Genomic DNA, 12,719 nt, shown 5'->3' on the forward strand with positions numbered 1-12,719 from the left:
CCACGGGTTTGCTGGTCCTCAGACCGCCAAACTCGTAATAGGGCCTTTTGTCTACTGCCTATCTACAGGATCCTGAAGGAAGAAGGCAGGATTCGGAACAAAACAGAGAAACAGCAGTCATGGAGAGTTATTGACAAAGTCATTTTCTTCTCACATATGACCAATTGAAACTGGAATAAATATAGAGGGCACAGAGAGAAAGTTGATCATCTGCACTATCACAGAGTAATGGAAGACTTTGCTTCATATGGCCTCTACAAGATACAGAAAGTTACAGTCAGATCGTGCAAACCATACAAAAAGAAAGACTGGATACTGCTAAACTCTTCATCCCTCCTTCTACAATCACCAGGAGCTGGGCCAAAGGACAGTAAAAGGTCTGACTACAGTACTAGCTTTTTTAATGATAAGCCAAGTTCCTAGGATCATTTCATGGAGTCCCAATAACAAATTAATACCTGAAATAAGAAATTCACAAAGGATTACTTTGATACCGCTGAAGAATCTTGAACTAAAAAGAAAGAAGGTCCTTCTGTATCTACTTTCTATCACCTTGCCAGTTTCATCATCAGAAATACTTACAAGGTTATACTGTTCAATTGCTGTTCGAAGATTTGGTTGTCAAGTTACTTTTAGATGATACAGTTCTCACTGTTTATACAACACTACTAACATAAGATACGATTCTCACAACTGTTACACTATTACCATTACATTTTATTATAATCACTGTTGCCATACTCACATTAGAAGATACAGGGCCTACTTCTGCTGCAATATTGTTATCAGACATTCAGGTATGATGCCTACCTGCTTGCGAGTGTTCACTTCAGCTGCATCTTCCACAAAGCCATCATCCAGGTCATGGTCCTCTAGCTCTCTTTCAGCATTTTCTGGCAGGACAATCTCAAAATCATTTTTAGGGGTAGGCAAGCTCATTAGCCCTAACCGCAAGTGTTCGCGAGACTCTCGCTCCTGTAAAAAGAGAGCAAAACGTCAGAATACAAAACTCTCATGTCAAAGTGCACAAAAAAAAGGAATACATATGATGTTTTCAAATAAAAGCTCAAATTCAAAACATATGAAAAGGCCTGTGCAAAGCAAACTGCCATAAACAATTGGTACCACTAGGGGTGCCGTATAATATATAGTGAAGCCTGCTGCACTATGAGCTATGGCGCACACTTAAATATGTGTATTGGGTGGCGATTGGGGCAGTGTGTCATATCACATCAAATGCGCTGTTCCCAGTGCAGGTTGCAAACCGCACCTGCACGGGAAACAGAGCATTTTTGAAAGACAAAATAGCTTTTTGAATCTGCTGGTCCAATTAAACTGTTCAGTTGGCAACATGCCTGTATTTAAAGGGAGTGGGGGAGAGAGATTGCGCTGCAGGCAGGTGCTGTCATGTTGACACTTATTGTGAAATGCATGTATTAAAGCCAATAGGCCTTTAACAGTAGTTTGTTATAAAGCTGTGATATAGGCTGCAGCCAGGCCTTTTTTTTACATGAATTTTCACAGATTTTCTCAGATTACTTTAGCAGGGATGGGTTCTGGTGACTAGCATTCCCTGTAACAACAGAGGACTAATTCATATTATGCCCTTTTGAGAGGGGTTGTATATTGTTTTGCCACCTGTAATTTTATACATATTGATACTTTTAGAAGTGTATGTATGATGGTTGCAAGCATATGCACACTTCTGTAAGCCTGTGTTGGGTTTGGTTTAGAGTCAAGCGAATAGTAAAGGCTGAAGGCCTTATTGGCTCAGCAGGAAACAACATGTCAGATTTCATAGGTTTGATCTGTTTACTGTGAAACGTTATTAGAAAGCCAGTAGAACTTACTGTAAAAACAATGTGTTAGAGGCAACCGGCTTTTAACAGTGGACTGTATTTACACTGAATTTGGTTAAAATACATTCTTACAGATTACCATAGCAGGAAAGAGTTTTCTGGTGTTGGTGACCTACTGAAACAAATTCTGGGGATAGATGTTATGCAGTGTGATAATCCTTATGAGCCCCTCTAAGAAGGGATTTTATTATGGTCTGACAACTGTAATGTTGTGCATACTTGTAATTTTATTACTGTGTACCCGATTGTTTCCTAGTGGGAAAGTTCATGCTTAATACATCAGGTCTTAATTGATTATGAGGACATGCTAATTGCAAAGGCTATATAGGCCTGACTGGCATTTGGCATCGTTTTTCAAAATTAACCATACTTTTGATCTGTTTTTTTATTTTGTTTTTTTAATAAAACTTACAACAGAGGCAACAGGCCTCATTTAATTATTATTACACAGATAGCCTTTGTAGGCAAATATTTTGCCGTTGATTATCCCTCTGATAAACACCAAAAGGTAGATGTTTTCTACTGACTAAATCTAGCTAGAATCTTCAGAAGGTCTCAATCAGATCCATAAAATACTAAATGCTAATAAATGGACGTATGAAGGCTAAGAGGAGAGACAGTGCATGTATGATGACTTACTTAAATGCCTAAACCCACCATACACATAGGAGGCACTTTCATTTAAAGGTCTGACCTACTGACATTGCCAATGCTTGTTTTTGTTAAAATGGAACAGAGTGACGCGCCTCCTATGAAATGCTGGCTTAGTCTTTCGTAGATATCATTTTTGAATAGGTTTGTAGGATATGGCAGTCTTGCCCTTAGGAGAAATTACACATTGGTCACTAAGATAGTCTGCAATGCCTAGATACTCTCATGAAGACCATGTTTCTTTCAAACCAAAGCAAAAAAAACTTATAATTAGTAAACTTTTGGTGACAACAGAATAGGTTTTGGTTTCCAAAGAATAGATTTAAAAGGCGTTGTGTAATACCAGTTGCTTAATGTACGCCGGATCATTGTAATCCACCATTCCATCTTCAGGATTAATATTCAACTTGTCCCGTAGTGGAGTCCTGCCAGGTGTTGCTCCGATAACAGGTTTTGGTGTCATTCCACCACGAGGTGTCAACCCTTCCGAACCCTGTGATGGAGTTCTAGAAAAGAAATAAAGAGGAATCTTCATCTTGGGTCGCAGTAAATGTATTTTTTAATGTTGTTCTAGAAAGTAGATGAAGAACAAAAATGGAAAAGAGTAACAGCAATGTTCTGTACCTTTGGCTCATAAAGGGACCAATCATTTAAATAAGAATGGGTCTACTTTCTGATTGCATGATCTATTGTGCAAATCCTGCATTCATACACTCTATGACACCTCATCTAGACACAGGCAAACAACCCCTGGAGTTTGCAAAAAATAAATAAAAAAAAGGCTGATGAGTGTGCGCTAGCTAGTTGCTAAACGTACCAAATAATTAAGTGTCTTAGGGTTTGTGGTCACTTACTTATTTGAACTAAGTGAAAGGAGTGGCCAGGTTCAACATTCAAGCCATGGCGACAGGCAGAGAAGCTGCCACGACTTGTAAAGCCTCATGGGGGGGGGATCTGTAACCATTCACCTTCTGCTTTGTGTGTAATCTGTACACTGAATTGGTGTGTGAATTGAAAAAGATTTTCTGCTGCAACTTCAGGGCATGCTGGGTGTGATTTTATGGCTTTCCAACACTGTGAGTGAATCCAGAAAATAATTCCTTTTCTTCACTTACTGTTTTAGGTTCACTAAGCAATGCCGATGCCAAAGTGCTCCAGCCTTCCCCCCTCAAATAGCAGAGAACCCAGTGATGTTTCTAGTCTGGGCCTGTAATGGTCTTTTATCCCTTTGTTTTATCATTAGGTATACCGAGAGAGGCCCTACAAAGTTGAGCAGTTGTACAGTATGGCTATTGTACAAAGCTGGCTATCTATGTAGTGTAACAATGTAAGGGTACACCGCACAGATAGTCTAGTCTATCCTTACTGGCTTACAGAGGTTAAAGTAATAACCCTAAATTCTCTCTTTCGTGATAGTGTGGAAAAGCAGTTTACGCTTGTTAGGCTCTGAGCACCATGGCAGCCACGAATCAAAGACAAACAAAAAAGTAGTTCATCCACGCTGAAGTTTATGGGCAATCGTGCAATTATCCCTGTAACAGGGTCGGTTGTACAAGGCGGTAACCAAACTGCCCCAAGGCGGGACAAACAAAGCACTTACCAATGACATCAGGTGATTTTTGAAAGGCAAGGACACGAAAGAATGAAAGTGTTAGGTGTGAAGTGTGCATGGTTAAAAGCCCACAATACTTAAGAGGTGAAGCGCATGCACGCTTGACCTAAAAAAGGCCCTCTCAAAACACACAGTCTATGTAAAAGATTTGCTTGAAACTGAATAAAAAGAAGAGGATAGTAAGAACAAAGTGAAAAAACCGAGCATACGGTGTAAATCACACTTGTTTTGACAAAAACCTACTGCCATGATAACCAATGTGTCAGCCATACAGCAGTAAATTATCGGACGCCATAGCTCAGCCTGATTGGATTAAATAGGAGGTAAAAAAGCATCATGTGGCAAGCTGTATACCCATAGGGAAACACAGAGAAAGTGAAGAAAGACCTTACAAGTAGATGGCTTATAATGGCATTCATGCTGGATGAGATCAAAGAAACGGTAAACGAGGTATCGAGAGCTTAAGCAGTACAGTCTACCGGGAACACCATAGTACAATAAAAAACTAAAACAAGCTTAAGCAGTACTGTGTGTCCCATCAAAAGAACAATAGAAAGAAACAACATCTATATGACCCTACGCAAAACAATGGACTCAACAGAACGTACCATGAATATAAAAACAGGGCAATCATTGCTAGAATATAAGAATTAACTATGCACATAAATACAAGAATAGTCTAAGCAAAGCGACAGCACTCAAAACTGAAAAAGACTGATCAAAAGGCAGCAAATTAAAATGAGAGACAGAGAAAGAAATGAAAAAGGGAACAGTGCGATATCCGCACAATCAGAAGCAATACAGGCAATTACTACGTCTGAATCATTAGCAAACACAACCAAGAAAAACTAAATGGGAAAAACAAAACTTATATGAAATATACGGCATGAGTAATACAATACACACACAAAATTATAATGGTAACGACCGATTAATAATGTCCCTTAGGGATTACTAACCAATTAAAGAATTGGGACAAAGATCAGTAGGAAAGAAAATGAAAACGACATATAAAAACAACATGGAAAATAGGTAAATGACAAGCTTAACAATGAGAGAACCAATCAGAACCCTGGTGGTGTATTACTGAGAAGGCGTACAGAAATGGAAATAAGGGAGCAAAAAATAGAAGAGAAAAAATTGAAGTTGACACATCCAAAATAACCAATGAGATAAGTGGAAAATTATATAGTTATAATAAATAATGTAATTCTTCTTCTTTGTTTAAATCAAGGGTGAAAGCTTGAAGTATAAAAATCAAAAAGCTCTCACGCAAATGTTATGCATGGTCCCCACCTCTTCTGTGTAGTTTAACAGTCTTATTAGCAACAAAACGGAAGTCCTTCACATGTCATCCACACTAAGAGTCTCTGGATGTGCTGACAATGAGTAATGTAATTTTCAGATGGTTTCCTAAATGCCCTAAGATGTTCCTTCCATCTCTCTTATACTGGAAGGATTGTAGATTCTACATAGATTTTTTGATCACACATTCAAAAACGAGTATTGTAATTGATGAAGTCAACAAATGAAAAGTGTTGCTTCTTTACAAGATCTGAAAATTCTGTTTGTTTACCATAAGTAAAGTCACAACATATACAATTACCACACTTGAAAAAAACAGGTAAATCTCAGAATTCCTAATCCCACCAAAAAACAAGATGGGGGAACCCTTCCTTCATGGAGCCCATAAGGCTACCCACCTTAGGGCTGTGACTAGCCTGGTAGTGAAACCAGCCTCGTTGCTGTTCTGCTTTGCTTCAGACTGAGAGGGAACGAAGCTAAAGAATGCAATGATGCAGGACTCTTAGTCTGAGTAATGAAGTCCAAGAGTCACAGTGGAATATAGGCTACTTCCCACCCAGCTGTGGATGCAGGTGTTGGTCGACGGTGATTAGGAATAGGTCAGCCCTGGAGCCAGATGAAGCCCCATGCTTGAAGGAAGATTGCAGACAGGTGTTGGTGCAGGAATTCCACCAACAAGCCTTGGAAAAGAGGTGCTGCCTGGGACCAGCAAGGCCCAGGATGACGAGTCACAGGGGACCCTCAGTGTCGCAGAGAGTCCACAGGAGCAGAGGCAGCACACACAGGAGTCCCACAGGACGGGAACACAGGAGTCGCAGAGGAAGCCCACGCAGCACTACAAAAGAGGATCTTACGCCACAGGAGATCCACGCAGGAGACTGTGCTTTGCAGGATGGAGAGCTGGGGCCTGAGCTACACGTCGCCTGAAGATCCCTTGGAGGAGATGCAAACAAGCATTGGCAGCTGCAAGAGATGCGGTGCACAGGGGTACTGTCCTGCGTGGGAAGGCAAGGTTTTACCTCCACCAAAACTGGACAGCTGGACCAAGAGGACTTCTCCGGACCACCACCCGTGAAGCAGGATCCACGCAGCTCAGCAGGAGAGGGGATCCATGCAGCCAGTCATCGCTTGTTGTAGGTGCCTGTGGTTACAGGGAAGGGACTCCTTCACTCAAAGGGAGATTCTTTCTTCTTTTTATGCAGGCTGAAGAGTTGCAGTCTTCTGAGGATGTACGGCGAGGGAAATGTTGCAAAGCTGGCAGGAGTCCTGGAAACAATGTTGCTGAAGAGTTATTCTTCTGGGAAGCAGCTTTTCAGGTCCTGAAGGTGCCAGTCGCAGGTACGGAGGCCAGAAGTCAAAGCAGAGGTTGCAGAAGAGTATGCTGGAATCTTGCAAGCTGAATCTGATCACCCACCCAAGAGAGGTGAATAGCCCTGAAAGGGGGATTGGTCACCTAACCAGGTAAGCACCGATCAGGAGGGGGCTCGGATGTCACCTGCCTGGCCACTCAGATGCTCCCAGAATTCCCTGCCAACCTTGGAAACAAGATGGCAAAACCCAGGGACCCTCTCAAGGAGCTCTGGGAACCACCCCTGGGGTGGTGATGGACAGGGGAGTGGTCACTCCCTTCCCATTGTCCATTTGCGCGCCAGAGCAGGGACTGAGGGTCCCTGAAACTGGCGTGGACTGGTTTATGCACAGAGGGCACTAAATGTGATTTTCAAAGCAAACCAGTGGCTTGGGGAGGCTACCCCTCCCAAGCCAGTCACACCTATTTCCAAAGGGCGAGGGTGTTACCTCCTTCTCCCAAAGGAAATCCTTTGTTCTGATCAAGCCCAGGAAGGCAGATCAAGCAACAGGAGGGCAGAAACGGATTGGCAGCAGCTGGGCTGCCCGGAAAACACTGTAAGACTGGTGGTAACAATGCTGGGGTCCTCTAAGGAGCACCCAGAGTGCATGGATTCATACTTTCAATACTTGCAACAGTGTTGGGGTATGATTCCAACATGTTTGATACCAAACAGGCCTAGGTTCAGAGTTACCATTATGTAGCTGGCCATAGGCAGAGACCTATGTCCAGTACATGCGTAAAATGGCATCCTGCACTCACAAAGTCCAAGAAAATGGGTCTGGAGTTTGTGGGGGCACCTCTGCTAGTGCAGGGATGGCCTCACACACAGGTACCTGTTCCCTGGCCTCTGAGAGGGCCTCCCATAAGGGTGACTTATAGTGACCTGGTGTAGTGACCTGTAGTGAAAACGGGTGCATGCACCCGTTTCACGCAGGGTACAATGGCAGGCCTGCAGAACCCTTTGCATGGGCTCCCTATGAGTGGCAGAATAACTGCTGCAGCTGACAGGGATCCCATGGAACTCCAATGCCCTGGGTACATAGGCACCATATTCTAGGGACTTACATGGGTGGAGCAAAATGCCAATTGTGGGAATAAAAAGGTACAATTTATAGAAGAGAGCAAACCTACTGGGGTCCTGGTTAGCAGGAACTCAGTAGACACAGTCAAACATATTGACAACAGGCAGAAAATGGGGATAACCATGCCAATAAAGAGGGTACTTTCCTACAATCCGGAAGACTTTTTGTGAGCAATACTCCTTGTGTGCTGGTAGATAGCTTTGATTGGCTCCATGTCGGAAATTACATCTGCAGTATCTAGGTAGGCGCCACCCAGGAGTGCTGATGTCAGTATCTTTTCACGACTTTCCACGCCAGAAATGCAGAACCATGAAGAACATTGACCCCTGGTGTGGAAAACTAGGGCCATGAAAGGCAACAGCCCTGTCCCTGGAAATCAGTTTGCAGAGTGGGGAGGAAGGGTGGGTTGGTAAGGAATTTACAGCAAGATATAGTCCCTACCAGATAAGGTGTTACTGAAAGTAAGTAACTTGTTCATCTGATAGAGACTTCTGGCTGCAGACTCCTTATCTTAGAATAGGCACCTGTGGACCAATTTCAAATGAGGAAGTCCTGCAGTACCGAACGGGCAAAGTGCTCATTCCTACCGATCTGACTGTCCAGGCAGTAGTATTTGATAAACGTGTGCAGAGATGCCCATTTTGCTGCCTGGCGTATATCCAGGACCGAACCTCTGCATGATAATGCAGTGGTCCCAGCATTAGCTTTGGTGGAATAAGGAGGTTGCTTTTGGGGCAGTACACAGTGTATCTTAATGCAGAGTATGACCCATCTGGAGATGGTCCACTTCTGCACGGCCCAACCTTTCTTCGCTCCAACATACCACACAAAGAGTTTGATCAAGGTAGCATGAGAACGCTGTTTTTGGGCCCAGACTGTGGAATTGTGCCTCTTCTTTAGAAGGATGTAGAGGAGCGTAAAAATTGAGCAGGGTGATAGAGTGGCCTACGTGAAATGAAGTGAAAGGAGGCTTTTGTGCGAAGCACCATTTTGTCAAGATAGACAGTGAAGTAAGGAGGCTTGGATGACATGGCTGAGGTTCACTCACTCTTTGGGACGATGTAATCACCACAAGGAAGGCTGTTTTGAGTGTAAGGAGCCTGAGGGAACAATTATGGAGAGGCTTAAGAGGAGCACACATCTAGAATGTTAGCACAAGAATGAGGCATGTTAAATGGGGAAGGGGAAAGAGATGTATATGCCCTTGAGAAACCTATTTACTATAGGGGACTTGAAGAGGGATGGTTAGTCAGGCAACCACAAAAAAAAACAGAAGATAGATGGCAGAAATGTAGCCCTTGAGAGTGCCCAGGGCAGAAAGTATGAAAAGGAGGACCTAAGAAAGGGGGGTGAGGGGGTAGAATGGGGATCAACTTGATTTTCTGCACACAGTGTCACAAATTCTTTCCATCGACAGGCATATGCAGTCTTAGTGGAGGATGCCTGGCTGCTAAGTTGACATCACAGACTTTGGGAGGAAGATCAAAAGCTGTCAAATGCTGCCGCTCAATCTCCACGCAAGAAGCGCAGAGATTGGATAGGTTCGGGTGGAGAACCTGCCCCTGCTTCTGTGACAGAAGATCCTTCTGAAGAGGCCGCCAGATCGGAAGATCAATGGCCATGCTCAGTAACTCAGGATACCAGTGCCCAGTCCGGAGCCACAACGATGACATGGGCCTGGTCGTTCTTGATCTTCTTGAGAACCCTGGGTAAGAGTGGCATGAGTGGAAGGGCGTACATGAGGCCCGAGCTTCACTCAAAATTAAAAGCATCTCAGATCGAGTGCCGCCTTGGAAACTCCAGCACGCTAAACCGTGGCCTTTGTGCATTCTCAGAGGCAAAAAGATCTAACCAATGCTCTTCACACTGCTGAAAGAGACCTTGAACCACCTCCGGGTGGAGACGCCATTCGTGATCAGCTAGGCATCATTGGCTAAGTTTGTCCGCCCAGGCCTTCAGAGAACTTGCCAGGTGTAGAACCACCAGAGATATGATATAGAGCCCTTTAACAAAGGGTCCACGACCTCACCCCACCCAGTTTGTTGCAGTACCACATGGCAGTGGTGTTGTCTGTAAACACCTACCCATGCCTCCCCTTGGTGGAGGGTAGAAAGACTTTCAATGCCAGTGAGATAACTCAGAGCTCCTGCACGTTTATGAGGAGTCTGGATTATGCTAGAGACCAGAGCCCTCTGATCTCCAGCTCTCCTTGATGGCTGCTTCATCCCAGGAGTGACACATCTGTCAATACTGTGAGACCTGGTGGGGGAAGGCAGAGGGGTCTGCCACTGAGTCAACTGCAGTTTATTAGCCACCACTGCAGGACTTTCGCAGCTCCCTCTGAGATCTGGACCACGTCAGAGAGATTCCCCTGATGCTGCACCCACTGAAACTTCAAGTCCCTCTGCAGACTCCGCTTATGCAATAGCACGTGTTACCAGCAGGATGCAGGAGGCCGAGAGTCCCAACAGCCTCAGAGTCTATCCAGGATAGAGGCTGAAACATCGGTATGATAGCCTGAATATCCTAGACTCGCTGTCAGGGAGTTAAGCCTGAAACTGCACTATGTTTAGAACAGCTCTGATGAAAGGGAGCGCCTGGGAGAACAATTTCTGGCGCTGATGATGCACACAAAGTTGATTGATGCAACATACCAGTGCGCGGGGGTACTGCTCACAAATATTTTTCCAGATCCAGTCTGACGCCTGGGGAAATATTAAGGTAAGGAATCTGGAGCTAGAAGCCTCTACCAGATGCATCTTTTTTGTATTGCACTTAAACGTGCTGACCTGCAGGCAACACAAGTTTGTGGCTGGCCTGTGGGCACCACTTTCTGCATAAAAGGGCACCCTTTGCGTGACTCAACACGGCGCACCTTTTGGGAAAGAGAGCCCCATCTGTAATACGGCCCCAGGTATAGATGTGTTGAGTTGAAAGTCTCTGATCAACAAACCATGAGTCATAGGGTTCCTAGTGATCTGAATCATTTAATGTTTCAGAATATAAATCTGGGGTTAGATTTCTGGTCAGCAGGAACCTTTGGTGGGGAAGGCATTGTGCCTCACTGGGTATACGTTTTCAATAAACAGCTAGTATGAAATGAGGTTTGATGTTTTGTTCCGATTGAATTTTTGATCCGTCAAGTTAACCATTTTCTAAAGAAAGTTTTCTATGACGCTCAGAAACTGATATCTTGTCAGCTTCCATTGCTCTTCAAGGATAATTAGTTTTTTTAAAGTTTTTTTTTTTAACCATTTTGCTTCCGTTGGTGTCATTCTTTAAATGCCTCCAACATCCTTTCAGGTGCCTGGTGACTTGCTTTAGTTTAGACCTAAAACTCTTCATGCAAATTGTCAAAGGTGTATTTTTTTGTTTTGCTTGGGGAGGGGGAAATGAAAGAGGACCATTCCTCCTGAACATGTGCTTTCTCCAGTTGACAGCCAGGCCCATACCTTTAGAACTAGTTGTAGCAGTCTCTGGGTCTGCTCTGCTCATACATCAGCAGCATTTCTGTATGGGTACATCATGTCACTTTGGAACCTCTGAAGTGTGTATTTAGATGTATTCCTCCTTCCACACAAACCCAACGAAGTAAAAACAAGGGGGTCATTGAGACGTATTAAAAATCCAGCATAGCAACATGTCCTATTCTAAAACTGCATTTTGCTCATCCCATCTGTACTGAGGGAAGAGATTTTCACTTTGTTATATTTTTCCTTTGATGGTGCACAGACAACAATATAAAATATATGCAATGAGGAAATAGAGATGAGAGCAAATCTGACTGATACACAATGGTTCTTCTTGTGGTATTATGTTCTTCTAAGAGGAAGGAGCAAGTATCCTTATAGGCTTGCATATATCAATTTATACTTTCCAACTGTCCAACTGAAGTAAATCTGTCCTGTTTTCAGGCCTGGGGGGTCAAAGACACAGCCTTCCTAATGAGAAACAGCTTTTATCATTACATCGTGAAACCTGGGTTCTGATTCAATTTTAAACAATGACCTAGTTAATCTGATTGTGAGCAAACCACTGTATTCCCATGTAATTTATTTGTAATTATGTTTAATAAAATGTGTGATGTAAAAACACTTCACACTAACTATTGTCCCAATCATATGTTAACATTTCCATGGCACATTCTGATTTTTGGAACATAATTTCTCTCCTCTGCAACAAACCGAATACTGTATGGCATATACATGCTTTCTTTAGAGAGCTTCATTGATATCACGAGGTAGTCTAGAAGTGTCTGTTGATGCAGATGTAGTATATATTATTTGTACAACACACAAAATGACTTTTCTAGAGGAAAATTGATAACTAATGTTATTACTAACACATTCAGGGCTATCTGGAAGGATAAAAAGCAGAGCTAACTCCTCTGGGTTTTGAAGATTTAAATGTGCAGGTTGGGCAGATCTCTGTAGCAGATGTGTTAGCCCACTGAATTATCTAACCAGAAAGGCAGATTTGACTCCACTCCCTCCTAAAACACATTAAGTCAACAGTTCAGTGAGTGTCAGAGTATTCTGATTCTAGCACACACTGTAAATCAGAACAGAGTTGCCTCTGTGAGAGATCTTTATGACTCGATAGTGGTTTTGTTAGGGCTATTACGCAGTGGTGATGCAGGACTCGAAAATTCTACTCGCCCACTCACTATAGCGAGTCATACGTTACCAGGTCGAGCTATGTTTAGGACTTCTGGTGAGTTGACATAGAACAGAATGTGAAAGAGGCCTTTAAATCGTGTTACTATCACATGTGCTCAGAGACAGAGGTCAAAAGACAGTTTGTCTTACAATTGATATTCCTTCTGACTGTAGAGTTCCAGGATTTTGTCAGTTTTTTCC

The 12,719-nt window shown here is 43.2% G+C and overlaps 1 protein-coding gene across 1 annotated transcript in view; it reads right to left on the reverse strand.

The window, feature by feature from the left end:
- The window catches only part of CDC5L (cell division cycle 5 like), a 215,516-nt gene that overhangs the window by 66,237 nt on the left and 136,560 nt on the right, over positions 1–12,719 (reverse strand). Inside the window, exons 10-11 of the mRNA XM_069236107.1 lie at positions 2,854–3,016; positions 811–975 (exon numbers count right to left, since the gene is read on the reverse strand). Of these exons, the coding sequence (XP_069092208.1) occupies positions 811–975; positions 2,854–3,016 (328 nt within the window). The remainder of the gene's footprint in view (positions 1–810; positions 976–2,853; positions 3,017–12,719) is intronic.

Source organism: Pleurodeles waltl, chromosome 5 (assembly GCF_031143425.1).
Source record: "Pleurodeles waltl isolate 20211129_DDA chromosome 5, aPleWal1.hap1.20221129, whole genome shotgun sequence".
In the NCBI taxonomy this organism is placed as follows: domain Eukaryota; kingdom Metazoa; phylum Chordata; class Amphibia; order Caudata; family Salamandridae; genus Pleurodeles; species Pleurodeles waltl.